This window comes from Microtus pennsylvanicus, chromosome 3 (genome assembly GCF_037038515.1).
Source record: "Microtus pennsylvanicus isolate mMicPen1 chromosome 3, mMicPen1.hap1, whole genome shotgun sequence".
NCBI classification, from domain to species: domain Eukaryota; kingdom Metazoa; phylum Chordata; class Mammalia; order Rodentia; family Cricetidae; genus Microtus; species Microtus pennsylvanicus.
Window position 1 is genome coordinate 1366446 of NC_134581.1, and position 17197 is coordinate 1383642.

The 17197-nt window shown below is 44.8% G+C and overlaps 1 protein-coding gene across 1 annotated transcript; it reads right to left on the bottom strand.

Annotated features, from left to right (window-relative positions):
- Positions 1-8168: 8168 nt before the first annotated feature.
- Znf660 (zinc finger protein 660) lies at positions 8169-9650 on the bottom strand. The gene is given in 3 exon segments (XM_075967534.1): positions 8169-9201; positions 9203-9553; positions 9609-9650. Coding segments are annotated over 3 exon segments (1062 nt in total). The 3' UTR covers positions 8169-8532.
- Between the last annotated feature and the right edge of the window lie 7547 nt (positions 9651-17197).

Genomic DNA, 17197 nt, shown 5'->3' on the forward strand with positions numbered 1-17197 from the left:
AAATCACAGGATCACCAACCAGTCTGGTCTTAATTCATTCCTTCCCCCACTACCTGGCCACCTCACTTCCTTTGGGGTGTGGTCCATCTGGATCTTTCTGCAGCTCTTTTACCAGAGCCACAGCCTCCTTGCCATTCCCAGGGCAATGGAGCTGCACCCAGGCTTAGAGCTCACAAGGCAGGATGCCCAGGAACTGCCCCAGCACCAGCAGCTCCACATCTGATCCTTGGTGTGTGCTCCAGCCACAGCCACCTGTGGCAGAGTTCCGTGAGCCGGCTCAGTGCCGCCTGGGATCCAGATGTCTCATGGTAGTGTAGCTGTCTAAAATGCAGATGGGAGGTTTCCAAAATAGAAGAGCTGCCTCCCTGGAAGCAGCTTCCCTGTTTCCAGGCATCATCCTTCCCTTTCACAAGATTCTCTTGTCTTAGAACATTGTGGAATCAACTTTCTCTTATTATTGTTTGTTAAGAAAGGCCCCTTTCCACTCCCCTTGATCTGGGCTTGAATCTTCCTGAGAGCACGAAGAACACCACCTGTAAGACCTCAAGAAAACATTAAAGTTAGCGTCCTTGATAAACACCACAACCAAAAGTGACTTTTGGGAGAAAAGGGAAAGGGACACTGGCCAGCTCAAGCATGAAAAGCATGGCTCTGGCAGGCCTTGCCCTTCTCACCCATTCCCTCTCCCTTGCTGAAAACCATTAGATTACATTCCTAAAGCTAGCCACCAACGTCTTTTTCCTTATTTGGCCACTTCCTCCTCCTGAGGCTGACTACCAAGGTCCAACTATCCAAGTATTGAAGTCCAACAATCAAAAGCCCCCTTTGGCTCACCTAATCAACATGCCCAATTAAAATGAAACACCTCTTGTTTGTAACTTGTAATGAGCATGGAAGCAGATTCCTCTGAATGAATAAATAAAGGGGAATCTGTAGTGTAGATAGAGCAGGAAATTTATAGAATAAAAATGAATGTAACTTGGTGTAATGTAAAAGCATTTCTTCTTGTGTGTGGTATGGAAAATTACTAAGGTGAAATATTAAGAGAACATTTGCCCTCTTGAAGGCTGCCACACCCATCTGGCCCTGCCAGATGTGGGGGCTGCACCCAGCAACCGTGGTAATGAAATAATCTTGCCACACAAGAGGGACCCCCACACTTCTGTGGCCAGTAGATACTGATAACCTAGGACATCTGGTTATCGGAAGGATCAAACGAGGGGCAATTTTGGACTGACTTAAAAGAGGTGGCTGAAGCAGGATGGTTATCTCACTTCTCACAATGGCTCTGGCACCAGGCCTCCGTGGAAAGAGAGATCCTCCTAGCCTGTCTCCCGGAAACAGACATTTAACGCCTTGCATCCCGAATGCAAATCCTCATTCCGTGAGAGTGGACAATGAAGGTCTGTCTCCCGAGAACACACTAGATACTCTGCCTTTCAGAATGCTTTGCCATCCCGAAAGCAAAGCTTCGTCTTTTGAGCAGACAGAACGCTTTGCCATCCTGAGAGCAAAGCCTCATCTTCGAGAGTAGAGAACTAAAAGCCTTGTTTCCCGAGACTCGGTCACCCGAAAGCCGAGTCCAAGGCCCTACCAGATACCAGCCTGGAACATCAGGACCTTATCTCCCGAGCACAAACTACGGGGTCAAGAGACGCTACCCAGCCCCCAGTGCGGACAAAAGCCCAGCCTGAAGAAATTCAAAAAGCTCTTTTTAAACCAGGGAATACCAGGTCATATGATGCTATTTCATGTGTGTATGAGAGGTTAAGAGAAAAGCATAGACATGTTAATACATAAGTTTAGTGTGTGAAATGTTAAGAGATATTTTATGGATAATTGATAAGATTAGGAAATATTAATGGATAACTTAAGGTTAAGAAGCGTTTTATAGATAATTAATGGATAAGTTGTATTAAGGTTATAGATAAGTAATGGATAAGTTGTATTAAGGTTAAGAAGTATTTTATGAATAAGTGATAAGTTAGATTAAGGTTATGAATTGGTTTTATGTATTAGGTTTAGTAGGATTAATAACTGTGATATTGAATTGCCTGTGTGTTGCCCATTATCAATCCCCCATGCCTATTGAGATTGTAACCCCCATTGATGCATTGGATATTGAAGTTGCTAGTAAAGAATCATCATAAAAACAATTCTCTTGCTTGGTCTGGTTACTCATCACTCTCTGGGGAGAAGGGCACAGAGTCCTCATAGCTATTACTTGAAAAGAACCTGGAGCTGAAGTCCCCCAGCTCATAACATAACTAAATTATAAATTAAAATTAAACCCTTTTGTTTATAAACAGCCATTTTCCTCTCTATCCACATGACTCCTCTCTAACCAGAGGCAGTCCTGTGGTCCCCACTGGGACAAACACTACCGATCCCTCACCCTTGCTCCCTTCCCCTTCTTCCTAGTCCTCAGTCTCCTGTCTTTGTCTCCTGTTCCCTGCCCTTTGTCCCCATGAGGCAAATAAATCTCCTTTGTGCTGAGAACTTGGTCTTGGGGATCCTGAGCCAATACCAGTCTCTTACAAAAGGGTTCACTTGGCTTATACTTCTAGGCCACAGCCAATTGTTCAGAGTCAGGGCCAGCGCTCAGAGAACACAGAAGAATGCTGCTGGCTGGCTCTCAGACCCACACTGAGCTAGCTTTTCATACAACCCAGACACACCAGCCTAGGAATTGGTTTTGGGCCCTCCCCTATAATTATCAATTAAGACAGTCTCTCACAGATGTGGCCATAAGCCCCTCTGATCAAGACAACTCTTCAATTGAGAGTAAAGAAAAGCCAAAACTGATTTTTTTTTAAAGATTTATTTTAATATTATGTATACAGTGGTCTGTCTGCATGTTTGCTTGCAGGCCAGAAGAGAGCATCAGATCTCATTATACACAGTTGTGAGCCACCATGTGGTTGCTGGGAATTGAACTCAGGACCTCTGGGAGAACAGTAAATGCTCTTAACCTCTGAGCTGTCTCTCCAGCCCCCAAAGCCAAGATTTTTAGAGCCCAGCCAGCTTCAGTAACAAACAGAATCTTCTGGAATGCAAGGCTCTGTAGACTACTTCCTTTGGCAAAAGTCCCTTGCCCTGCAGTCAATGGAACCATACACATGGGATGGCTTTAGGCTTTATTCTCAGAAGTTTTCCACTTGCTTACAATAAACCGTAGCCAACACTCTGACCAAGAGGCCTCTTGGTACTGCTATAGCCAGAGCAGCCTACCTCACTTATGACCTGGTTTCTTAGCTTGTGACAGAGACCACAGCAATTCATACAAGGCTGTGAAACTGTGATGTCTAACTATACTTGAAGGTTTCCATCGTGGTTTGTTTTGTGGCACTGAGCGCACATGCCAGATAAATGTGCAGCCTCTGAGCTATACCCCTATATTCTCTGAGATGTGTTCATTATGTTAACTGAAATATCTGGATAACTTTGAACAAAGTTTTGCTAAGCAGATCTGAGGCTGTGACTGTTCCCAGAAGTCAAGCATTCAACAGAAACAGCATTGTTTGGGTACAAAACAAAAAATTTGTAAGATTTTTAAACACACACAAACCAGAAACTAATTGTTATTGTTAAAAATGCGTGGTTATCACCAGGTGGTGGTGCATGCCTTTAATCCCAGTACTTGGAAGACAGAGGCGGGTGGATCTCTGTGAGTTCAAGGTCAGCCTGGTCTACAGAGTGAGTTTCAGGACAGGCGCCAAAAACTACACAGAAGAACCTTGTCTTGAAAAAAACCCAGAAAATTTGGTTATCTCTTACACATTTCTCCAGGATACATTTCTAGGAGAAAAACTGCGGGGCAAAGGGTACAAATCTTACAAGTTTTCAGGTTTACCAGTTATAGCACTGATTTATGAGCATCCTCATCAATTCATTCAGTCGGATACAAGCTTGCCGATATTTGTCCTGGGCTTGTTTTAACAATAACCAATCAGGGGAGACAGAAATCTAAAAGATTTTAATACATGTGGTCACACCTAACAACACATAAACACACAAGCACAGGGATTCATGAGAGATGACTTTGGAGTGTGCTTAAAGGCAAGACATACAAAGTCCACTCAGGAACACTGTTTCAAGAAGACATTGTATTTTCAAAGGAAGAGGGTAACAGCCAGATATGCTAACTCATATCTGATCCTCATATCAAAAGAAAGTCAATACTTTGCTGACAATGGGAGCTGCAATTATTCCCTTGTTGGTTTGTTTGAGTCAGGGCCTGGAACTGGCTAGGCAGACCAGGCTAGCTTCTAACTCAGAGAGACCTGCTTCCTTGGTGTTTGGATTAAAGATATGTTATACATGTGCGACTTTGTGGTTTCCACCGTTGGTGACATGTAATAAACCTTTCCTTCATGGGGCTTTGACTAGAGAGAAATTTCAGACTCTGAACATGATGGAAGTCTAGAATTGCTGAAGAACAGATAAGGGAAGGATAATGAATCATTATCAAGGAGATCAGCTCCGTCTTTCCAACAGTCTAATCAAATGATCATATTCTAAGTAAAGAGGTAGTGCATACAAGACAACCTAGCATTCTGGGTAACTCATTTACAAGTGATGAAAAGGAATTTTAGTTTGTTTGCTTGTTTTGTTTTTCAAGACAATGTTTCACTGGGTAGTCCTGGCTGTCCTGGAACTCCCTCCCTCTGTAGACCAGGTTGGCCTGAAACTCAGAGATGCACCTGCCTTTGCCTCCTCCCCAGTGAGCCACCATGCCTGGCTCGATGGTATGGGATTTTTAAGAAGGTGTTTAAAATAATTCTCTACAACTGATAAGTTCCATACTTAATTTTTTCTGTTATTGTGTGTGCCAGATGTGTGCAGGTGTGTGAGTGTGCAGCACTCACACGCCGTGGCATGCGTGTGGAGGTCAGAAGATGTCTTTGTGAAGTCCTCGCCTCCCGCCTCTGTGTGGGTTCTGGAATGGAACTCAGGTTGGTTAGGCAGGTGCCTTTACACCCTGAGCCATCTCATCTGTTTCCTGGAGTTCCATACGCCACAGATCAGAACAAACCCCACACTTTTCTTGCTTTTCAAAAACGGTTTATGAGGCAGCAATCAAAAGTAAAAGGTCCGGAGGCTGCGTAATTCACACATGAGCATCCTGGCTACTGCATGGGAGCAAACTACGAATCAAGGATCCTAAGCCCAAGAGTCCAAAATACTGCCATTTAAGATGAGACACGTGACACCTGTTTCCAATCACCAGGCAGAGATAAAAGCTTTCATCTGCTAGGCTAAAAAGGAGAAATGACTACCGTCATCGCCAGACTGGCAAAGAATTGGCATTTTTCTGAGTTTCCAGTCTTGCTACTTCGGTGATAAAATGATTTCTCTGTAGAGACAATGGTTTGCTTTTTTCAGTTCCATTAAGTTATACATTTGGAGGACAACTGACCCATCCCTAAACATAGAAACAAATCCATCTCCAGAAGACTGGGAACCACTGTCCTAGGGATATGTCAAACATTTAAAGCATTGCCAGCCTCAAGAACACCGGAAAGGCAGAGATTGGACTGATGCGGAGAACCCGACTACGGCGCTCACTCTTGCTTTCTCCTCGCCACCCTGACACAAGCGGCCAAGTCCGATCTGGAACTCTTTTTTTTTTTTTTTTTTTTGGTTTTTCGAGACAGGGTTTCTCTGTGGTTTTGGAGCCTGTCCTGGAACTAGCTCTTGTAGACCAGGCTGGTCTCGAACTCACAGAGATCCGCCTGCCTCTGCCTCCCGAGTGCTGGGATTAAAGGCGTGCGCCACCACCGCCCGGCCCGATCTGGAACTCTTGATCCTCCTGCCTCAGCATCCCTAGTGCTGAGATGACAGGGGTTCTCAGAGCACAAGCCCAAAGTAGCGTGACCGCAGCCGGAGGCCTCTCCCCCTCTCCTAGTCCTTGGTGTTCACTTCCTGCTCTCTCCGACCCGGGTGTGTGTGTGTGGGGGGCGGTGTCCAGCCTGAGTCTGGCAGCCAGCAGACAACGCAGGAAGTAGATGACAAGGCCTGGAATAATGGCTCAGCCAGTTCCTGCGACTTCCGGTTGCTCGTAAGGGGAGGGGGGCTTCCCCTTCCCCTCCCCCTGCCCCTACCCCCACACACATACCACACCAATCCTGACTCTCTAGGAAGCTGCATCTCCATGACTAGCGGGCTCAGAGACAATGCTGTTCCCAGGCTGGGAACTGCATATTTAGATAAAGCTATCTTTCAAACCAGAACATCTAGGGCATCAAAACAAACAAAAACTAGAATATAAAACCACTCATTCCATGTCTGCCTTTTTCACATGCTTACTTTGCTCCTTACAAGAGTCCTCTAAGACAGACGATATTGTCCTAATACTGGAGACTAAGGATTAATAAACTTGAGGACTTTTTCTAACTAACTAGCAAGGCTTTGAAATCCAAGGCAAGTGAGCTTTTGTCTACATCAGCTTTTATCCTCGCAGAAGCAGATCACTTAGGACTCAGGTCAGACTCCGGGAGAAAGAGGGCTGGTGGGGACAGGACCTGATTGGAGGGGATCTTCTCTTCCTGTTGCGAGTGCTTATCCGCAAACAGGCCTTGGACAAGTCACGCTGCTAGGATCTGAGAATCCGGGAATAATCCACAAAAGATTGAGTTTGAGCAAGCCAAGAATTTATTTAGGAAAAACTGATATATTAGGGAAAACCACAAAGAGATAGCTCCCAAGTCCCATCGAATCACTATGTAATACGGGGAGAAACTGTTGGGGAGTTTCCACGGTGACACACTTTCAGCCTATGGGGGTTCTATAGTTTGGACAGGCTCTAGGTCAACCAATCAGAATTTAATTTCTTTAATTAATACAGTTTCTGTGTGATTATTTTGGGGCCAAGTGGCCAGGAACTAACTAGCAGCCTTCTTCCTACATTAACGTAAGGCATTTATTGTATACAAGAGGAATTAGTAATGGAGAGAGTCTAAATACAGTTAGATGGATTTTGAACTGAGGGATTAAAAGTTTTGATTGTGTCTAAAGATAGGCCAATACCCTCCTAAAAGCTTGCCGCGAAGATCTCATAAACAAGCACAACAGTGTTTGGCCAGCATGTGAGGTCCCAGGTCCACTCCCAGAGGCTGGGAATCCAGACGCATTTGTCACATGAATTATTTAGCATTCTGTCCCCACTTTGGGGAAACATTTTTTTCAATAATGATAAACTATAGAATGTTCTGTTCCTTTCCTCCTGTTCTATCTTAGGAGAAACTGTGTGAAGAAGCATGCAGCTGTGGCCAGTAACTTGCAACCGTGAGACAATACAAAAATAAAAGCAATATTAGGGAATTATTGCAAGTCAGATAAACTGCTGAGTTGCCAAAACCAAGTATGAGCTGCTTTACTCTAGACTACCTCTTCAGAAACAACATTTTAAAGATTTATGCTATCATTACTTGGAATCCTCTTCATCACACCTGAAAATATGCTAAGGCTAAACATCTCTTGTTATTTTCTGAAGTGTTTAGAAACATGGCTCCGATAACCTTCAGTGGGCCTGTTTGTCTCTGCCATGTGCCAGTCTTGGCATTGCTAGCAAGATCTCAATCCTCACAGCAACCCTGACGTAAACCGGAAGTCTCAGCAAGAGGATCAGGACGCAGGTCTCTCAGCCTAACTGCGTTTCACCCACTCAGCCTCAAATAACGCGACAAAGGTGAACTTCTCTGCGTTCTAGTTTTTGAGCCTGCAATTTCTCCAGCTCATTAAGAGACATTTTTTCCCTTATTGTCTAGACATTTCCTGGAAGGAGGGAGCTCGGGTAGCTGTCTATCATGAATGATTCAGATTCTACTACCGAGGAAGAGAAGGTGCACTAATCTCCTCTGCGAGTCAACTCATCTTAAAACTACAAAGAACAAAAGGCAACACTGGTTTACTGGTAGAAAGTGGGGTGCCAGTAGGGTGAATCCGAGCTTTTTAAGACTACATACCAGGTCCTTTTCCTACCACCACTGAATAAAAATGATGACATAATCACCATATTTAAAATATACTTTTTCTTAAATATAAAAGTAACACTCTCGTTGTAGAAAATCTAGAAAGCATAAAAAAGTAAAATTTAGAAAAAAGTAAAAAAGGAAAATTCTCTTATTTTCCATTTTATTCAAAATTTTCCCCGTGGCACACACATTAAAAATCTTTTAAAAACAGACTGTCTTCAGAAGCATAATCTGAATATTCTATCATTGTTTCTGCCTGCACATGCAAACATCTATGGTGTGTTTTCCCCTTTCAGTTATATATAATGCTGGTGTGAATATGCCTTTTGTTAAACTTTAGCCACTTACTATTTTCCCTGTGTGGATTCTTAGAAGCAGAATTTAGTCAAATGTTACTAATTAAAAATCTAGTTTTCAGAAAAATAGCAATCAGCCTAATAGCCAATTTTTCTTTTTTTCTAAGTCAGGGCCTCACCGTATGGCTCTAGATGGTCTAGAACTCACAGAGATCTCCCTGTCTCTGCCTCCTAAATGCTGGAATAAACAGCATGAGCCATCACACCTGGCCCACAAAAAATAAGGTTTCTTCCTCCTTGTTATGTTTTCTTCGATGTTGAATAAGCTGTGAGCTATAACGGTAGGCTTTCCCATACACGCTGCATTTGTAGGGTTTCTCTTTAGTGTGGGTTCTCAAATGCAGAATCACTTGGGATGTCTGCCTGAAGGTCTTCCCACACTCGTTACGTTCGTAAGGCTTCTCTCCAGTGTGAACTCTCTGATGATCAGCAAGGTTTCCGTTAGAAGTGAAAGCTTTGCCACACTCGTTGCATTTATAAGGCTTCTCTCTACGATGGAGTCTCTGGTGCTCACTAAGAGCCTTCCTTAAGGTGAAGGCTTTCCCACACTTGGCACACTTGTGGGGCTTCTCTCTGCTGTGAATTCTCTGATGGTCCATAATCTTTGTATTGGAACCACGTATTTTCCCACACTCTCTACATTTGTAAATCTTTTTTCCTCTGTGCGTCCTCTGATGCTGAGTAAGTTTTGAACTCCTGCCAAATGTTTTCCCACACTCAACACAAGTGTAGGGCTTCTCGCCAGTGTGAACTCTGTGATGGAAAATAAGTCCCGAGCTCCGATTGAAGGCTTTCCCACACTCTTTACACGCGTATGTTTTCTCTCCACTGTGGATTCCCTGATGCCGGATGAGATGAGACTTACCCCCCAAAAGATTTCCCACACCCACTACACGAATACAGCTTCACTCCGGTGTGGATTCTCTGATGGACCACAAGGTTGGATCTATGATTAAAAGCTTTGCCACATTCCTTACACTTATACGGCTTCTCTCCTGCATGGGTTCGCTCATGCACCGTGAGGATGGCCCTCTGACTAAAGGTTTTTCCACACTCAGGGCACATGTACTGTCTCTTTCCACCACAACCTCGCTCGTGTGATGGAGAGTCACAGGGCTGACTACCACCGTTTTCACACTCCTGGTCACTCCCTTCTGTGGGTGATTTACTACCTTCAAACACCTTGTGTTTGAACTTTCTCGTCTTTTGCTTCGTCTTCTTCTGGGGGCATTCTAGTGGCTGTTCCTATCTTATCTTTCCCTTTTAAATTCTTTACTTCCTTGGCAACACTTATGTGGAATTCTCCAGGGTAAAACATGATTCTGATTTTTCAAGAAATGACGCTTTAGAATCAATCCCTCCTCAGTCTATTTCACCATCTGACAGGAGGAAGAGAAAGTGTACATGTCACAGTTTCTCTGTACTAGAGTAAGAATTACTCAAGGAAAACAAGATGTAGTAGATCATGGTGTCTCACATAGTAGGGCAAGTGTTCAAAGGCAGAGAGCTGTTCAAAACGATGAGAAAAGTGAAGTTAGGAAAAAGACAAATAAAAAGATAGAGACAGATAGAGGTGAAGTGGAACACAGCAGGTCCAGTCTCAGAACATGCAAAGAACCTCATAAAATCCACCCTGTTCTCTTCTTGCTCAACTTTCTAAAATGGGAGCAGAGTAACCCAAAGGCAGGATCAGGTGTAATCTAGCACTGAGAACAGGGATATGGAAGGTCCCCTGGCTCAGTCAGCTGTTCTTGCTGAGCTGCTTCCTGTGTAACAGAGACACAGCAGCTGGCACACAGCAACACGCAGAACCACAGACAGCAACTAAGATGGTTTCAGGGTACGACTAAGGTTTCCTCTTTTTCTTGAGATCTGGGCCCCAGGCCTCAGTCCACATCTCTGTATCTCTAAGCTGCTCAGTGACTGGTCACACCATCACCTCTGTACCTAAGGTCCTCAGTGACTGGTCACACCCCCACCTCTGTATCTAAGCTGCTCAGTCACTGGTCACACCACCACCTCTGTATCTAAGCTGCTCGGTCACTAGTCACACCACCACCTCTGTATCTAAAGTGCTCGGTGACTGGTACTATCACCTCTGTATCTAAAGTGCTCGGTGACTGGTCACACGACCACCTCTGTATCTAAGCTGCTCGGTCACTGGTCACACCCCCACCTCTGTACCTAAGGCCCTCGGTGACTGGTACTATCACCTCTGTATCTAAAGTGCTCGGTCACTGGTCACACCACCACCTCTGTACCTAAGGTCCTCAGTGACTGGTCACACCCCCACCTCTGTATCTAAGCTGCTCAGTCACTGGTCACACCACCACCTCTGTACCTAAGGCCCTCGGTGACTGGTACTATCACCTCTGTATCTAAAGTGCTCGGTGACTGGTCACACCACCACCTCTGTATCTAAGCTGCTCAGTCACTGGTCACACCACCACCTCTGTATCTAAAGTGCTCGGTCACTGGTCACACCACCACCTCTGTACCTAAGGTCCTCAGTGACTGGTACTATCACCTCTGTATCTAAGGTGCTCGGTGACTGGTCACACCACCACCTCTGTATCTAAGCTGCTCGGTCACTGATCACACCACCACCTCTGTATCTAAGCTGCTCGGTCACTGGTCACACCATCACCTCTGTATCTAAGCTGCTCGGTCACTGGTCACACCACCACCTCTGTATCTAAGCTGCTCGGTCACTGGTCACACCACCACCTCTGTATCTAAGCTGCTCGGTCACTGGTCACACCACCACCTCTGTATCTAAGCTGCTCGGTCACTGGTCACACCACCACCTCTGTATCTAAAGTGCTCGGTCACTGATCACACCACCACCTCTGTATCTAAGCTGCTCGGTCACTGGTCACACCACCACCTCTGTATCTAAAGTGCTCGGTCACTGATCACACCACCACCTCTGTATCTAAGCTGCTCGGTCACTGGTCACACCACCACCTCTGTTAGGAACTTGGGACCAAGGAGAGACACAGGCTTTCTTTTGTTGCTTGTCTTCTTCACATACTCTGACTTTTGTTGCCTGAGAGATATGAAATGAGCCAAGAAAGCTGTTCCTATAAATTCTGTTATTCTCTGCTCTGTGTCTGGAGGTGTTCTGAAATAACCTTGTGGGCAAGCTCAGCTCCTTGACTTAGTCTTTACCGTTAGAACTGCCTGCCCTCTGGAGAACAGGCTAAGAGAGGGTCCAGACAAACACAGATTTATTAAGAAGGTATTGCAGTTTACGCAATGGTACATGATAAATGATAAAGTACTGTAAGTGCAGTAGCTGCTAAGAACAGGAACTACACATAGTTTTGAAGGAATGACCAGAGTGATTTGCTAATGAGTTGTACATTGGTCACTATTGTTCAACTTTGGAATGTCTTTCAGAGGCTAATGTGTTTACAAAACAAACTTAAATCTTTGTTTCTTTGGATCCCTGTTCTTGTGCCAGTAGTTACATAATTTTCCAGAGGAAATATAAACAATTTCTCTTCCCTCCACATAGTTCACCACCAACAGACCAAAGAATTACAGAAACATACATGAGAGATCCTTGTAAGAACACGGATAACTCAAAGGCAGCTACATCTCTAGAAACCACACTCACATGGGTGGGTAGTCACAATATTTCATCCCTAGAGTTCTGCGCTACTTGCATCTTGATCTGTCAGAGAGTCTCTTCCCCAGGTGTTTTTTAAAATTTATTGTACATCCCAACCTTTTCCCCAGTCCTCCTCTCCCGCCTTCCCCAGCTATCCTTACGATTTACATAAACTTAGGGAGGGCCCTTATGAATTTTCTAGGTTTCAGGATCTTCCTGAGCAAAATATGTAAGATCAAAAAGTGTGTGTGCGTGCATGTGCGTTGTGCGAGAGAATGTGTGTGTGGTTGTGCATATGTATTTATGTGTGTTGGTGCATCCAGTCTCTGGAGTCAGAGGTGGCTGTGAACCTCTAAATGTGGATTTAGAGCCTATTTTGTATAAATTTAACTTGGGTGTCGTGTCCCCCCCCCCCAAAGGCTTATGACTGCTAACTACCTTGTAAGTTTGTTTTCTTCCTGAACCTTGTAAGTTTAACTTCCCTGGTATTAGTAGCTTTCCTACTTACTCTAGGTGGAAATTTAGAGGAAATAGCTACAGAACTTTAGGACACCCATTGTGTGGCTGCCTGGTAAAAAAAAATATCGGTTTGTTTTGGTTTTGCTTCTGTTCATTGCCGAGGCAACCTAATGCTGACTGGAAAAGTTTCACTGTGGCTTCTTCCTGTTATCAGAATATGCTCTGATTTTTCCAAGGCTGCCACAGATATGCTGTCACTGCCATAGATCTGGCATCCTCTGCTCCAGAGGGCAGTGTGTAAACCCTTAAGGAGGAATAGCATTTTCCAGTCTCTAAGAGTGGAAGTGGAATACTGTGTTCAGTCTTGTGGCTGGATACATTTAACCCTGTCCCATGGTCTGAACGCATTCCATTCAGCTATGGTCCCCACCCTTTATTCAGCCTAGGGGTTACTCTGTCTACTGGCCTTCTTTTCACCCAATCCTTGAGTGACTGCTGGTCTCTGGAAAACTCTTATCGATCATCCATATGGTTATCCTGTGAGGAAGTTGAAATCTAACATATGCAATATCTATACAGAAAACAATGCAACTAGAAATAATTTGGGAAAGAACGTTATGGGCTAGCTGGGCGGTGGTGGCGCACGCCTTTAATCCCAGCACTCGGGAGGCAGAGGCAGGCGGATCTCTGTGAGTTCGAGGCCAGCCTGGTCTACAAGAGCTAGTTCCAGGACAGGCACCAAAAACTACAGAGAAACCCTGTCTCGAAAAAAATCCAAAAAAAAAAAAAAAAGAATGTTATGGGCTATCATCACGTGATGCCAGCTGTACACGCATCCCTAAAAACTTAAGTCTATACAGAATTAGTTGGTTACCAAGGAGGAAAACGTGGTTTTATTCCATTGGAAATCCTAATCAGGTGTTATTTCAGGAGTATTCACCACCGAGAAAAAGCAATGGACCATCATACATTTCTCTTTGGAGCAATGCATTTGTATGCCTTAAAAGATAATCTGCCCCTCACTCTGCTGGGCATCCTGTAAAGTAGTTCTATGCATCTATCAGTGGGAAGATTGGTTTGGCCCAATGAATACATCTACAATGCTCCTTCACGAGTTGAGTAACTAACCAACGAGGTGATTTGGAGTCACTGTGCATCCCGTATGTAAAATAGCCCTATGCATCTATTAATGGAAAGATTGGTTTGTCCCAATGATGAATAAATCTACAATGCTCCTTCGTAAATTGAGTACCTAAACAAATGAGGTGCTTTGGGGCCACTGGGCATCATAACATTCGTCCTGTACTAGATGAGTAAATGCTTCTACGAGGCACCATCAGGACAGAGCATAAGTGTAAGAGGTATACGGTGTGCCTTGTTTGCTAGAGCCACTGTATGGGTATTCACAATTAGCAAATTTAAAACTTATTCCCAATCATTAGAACTTTTCATGAACACATCCTTTCTGATGCACTGATTTTTTGTTTGTTTGTTTGTTTTTGAGACAGGGTCTCTCTATATAGTCCTGGCTGTCCTGCAACTCACTCTTTAGACTAGGCTGGCCTCGAACTCACAGAAATCTGACAACCTCTGCCTCCCAGGTGCTAGGATTAAATGCATGCATGCACCACACCACCCAGCCTAGAAGTTAACTTCTGGACAAAAGCCATCTCCCGACATAGGTTAGAATTTCATCTTATTTTTAATTATGTGTATGTATGTCTGTGTGTAGTTGAGTGCATGTGAATTCAGGAGGCCAGAAGAAGGTATCGGATCTTCTGGAGCTGGAGTTACAGGTAACTAGGTTGTGAGTTACCTGTTGTGGATGCTGGGAACTGAACTTGAGTTCTTTACCATGGCAGTTCAAGTCCCTAAATGCCGAGGCACTTCCCTAGCCCCCCATAAGTCAGAGTTTGAAATCTCATGATTTGTGTCAGGCTTGTTGGCAAACACCTTTAACTCCAGCATTTGGGAGGCAGAGGCAGGTGGATTTCTGTGAGTTCAAGGTCAACCTGGTCTACATAGTGAGATCCAGGGTAGCCAGAGCTAAAAGTGAGACCCAGTCTTAAAACAAGACAACAAAACCAACAAAAACCTCAAACAAGGGGGCTGGAGAGATGGCTCAGCAGTTAAGAGCATTGCCTGCTCTTCCAAAGGTCCTGAGTTCAATTCCCAGCAACCACATGGTGGCTCACAACCATCCGTAATGAAGTCTGGTGTCCTCTTCTGGCCTGCAGACATACATGTAGACAGAATATTGTATACATAATAAATAAATAAATATAAGAAACCCTCAAACCAAAACAAACAACTCCCTAAAATAAACAAACCAACAACCAAATAATATAAAATAATAATGATAATAATAATACGTGGAACTAGAAAGATTGCTTAGGAGTTAGGAACACTGGCTGCTCTTCAAGAGACTTAGGTTCGATCCACATGGTGGCCCATAACCAGCTATTACACTTGTTATTGGAGATCTGGCGCCCTTTCTGGCATCTGCAAGCACCAAGCAAACATACATGCTGGCAAGCGTCCAAACATATAAAGTATAACAACATGACTTTCCTTACTGTGTGTGTTGTTCCCATGTATCAGAGGCAAATGGTTCAGTGTATACTTCCCACCCTTTACCATCATGTGTGACCACCAGATTTGAATTCTGACTTAAGGTAACTCGGGGAAAGACCGAGGCAGGCAAATCTCTGGTACTGGGAATTGAATTCAGGGACCTTTGGAAGAGCAGGCAATGCTCTTAACCGCTGAGCCATCTCTCCAGCCCCTTTAAGGTTTTTGTTGGTTTTGTTGTCTTGTTTTAATACTGGGTCTCACTTTTAGCTCTGGCTACCCTGGATCTCACTATGTAGACCAGGTTGACCTTGAACTCACAGAAATCCAGGCCTCTGCCTCCCAAGTGCTGGAGTTAAAGGTGTTTGCCAACAAGCCTGGCACAAATCATGAGATTTCAAATCTACAAAGTGAGTTCCAGGACAGCCAGAGCTAATACACAGATAAACCCTGTCTCTAAAAACCAAGAAAAAAGAGGAAATTGGGAGGGGACTGTGGTGGTTGAGAACACTGTGTCCCCAGTCAGTGGTGCTGTGTGGGAAGACAGTAGAACCTTTAGGAGGTGGAGTTTTGCTGGAGACAGCGAGGACTTACAGCCTCATCCACTTCATGTTCTTTCTGCTTTGTGTATAAAATGGGACCATCCAGCTTCTGGATGATCACTGCTGGAGCTACAATGCCTAGCTCTTCTCTTTTCTTTTTGTTGTGTGTGTGTGTGTTGATTCAAGACAGGGTTTCCTGTAACTCACTCTGTAGACTAGGCTGGCCTGGAGCTCAGAAATGTGCCTGCCTCTGCCTCCTGAGTGCTGGGATTAAAGGTATGTGCCACCACCTCCCAGCTTATTTTTGGTTTTGGAGACAGGGTTTCTTTGTGTATCTCTGGCTGTCCTGGAACTAGCTCTGCAGACCAGGCTAGCCTCAAACTCATAGAGATCCACCTGCCTCTGCCTCCCAAGTGCTGGGATTAAAGTTGTGCAACCCTACCAACACAAAAGAATACAGGGGCCAACAAGATGGCTCAGTGGGTAAAGGTGCTTTCTGAACAAGCCTGGAGACCTGAATTCGATCCCTGGAACTCACATAAAGATGGAAGGAGAAAACCAACTCCAAAGTTGTTCTTTGGTCACTACACATATGCTCTCGCTCTCTGTCTGCCTCCCTCCTTTCCTCCCTCCCTCTTACACACACACACACACACACACACACACACACACAGAGAGAGAGAGAGAGAGAGAGAGAGAGAGAGAGAGAGAGAGAGAGAGAGAGAGAGAGAGAGAGAGAGAGGATAGTTTATAGAACGTAGGCCAAGGATCAGTGACAGGGCTCAGCAGGTGAAAGCACTTGTTACCCAGCCTGACAACCTGACTTCCAACTTGGATCTATGGGGTTTACCTCGTGGAGAGAACCAACTCCCACAGTTGTCCTGTGACCTCTACGAGGAATGTACAAGAAATGTAAATTTAAAGATACCTAGTGAAGTAGAAGTTCTGTACATTCTTTTATTCACACCCTCTTCTCCCCTCTGAAGACAAGTGGCCCAGCATGGCTGACCTGTATCTTGCTATGTAGTCTAAGCTTGCCTTGAACTCATAAAGAGCTGTTTCTGCTCCCGAGTGCTAGGACCACAGGCATGTGCCAACACACCCTGATGGTACTTTTTCTTCATTATAGATCCCTTGAGGGGCCCATAACTGTATGTTAGAATAGGAAGCTTCCCACATTTTCTTCAAGAACATGTGCACAATGGGCTTGGAGAGATGGCTCAGTAGGCAATGACTGCCACACATGCATGAGGACCCGAGTTCAGATCTCCAGCACACTCACAGAAACTCATGGTGGGTGTGTCCGTGACCCAGTACAGGACCTGAGTTCAGATCTCCGGCACACTCACAGAAACTATGGTGGGTGTGTCTGTGACCCAGTGCAGGACCTGAGTTCAGATCTCCGGCACACTCACAGAAACTATGGTGGGTGTGTCTGTGACCCAGTGCAGGACCTGAGTTCAGATCTCTGGCACACTCACAGAAACTATGGTGGGTGTGTCCGTGACCCAGTGCAGGACCTGAGTTCAGATCTCCGGCACACTCATAGAAACTATGGTGGGTGTGTCCGTGACCCAGTGCAGGACCTGAGTTCAGATCTCCAGCACACTCACAGAAACTATGGTGGGTGTGTCTGGGACCCAGTGCAGGACCTGAGTTCAGATCTCCGGCACACTC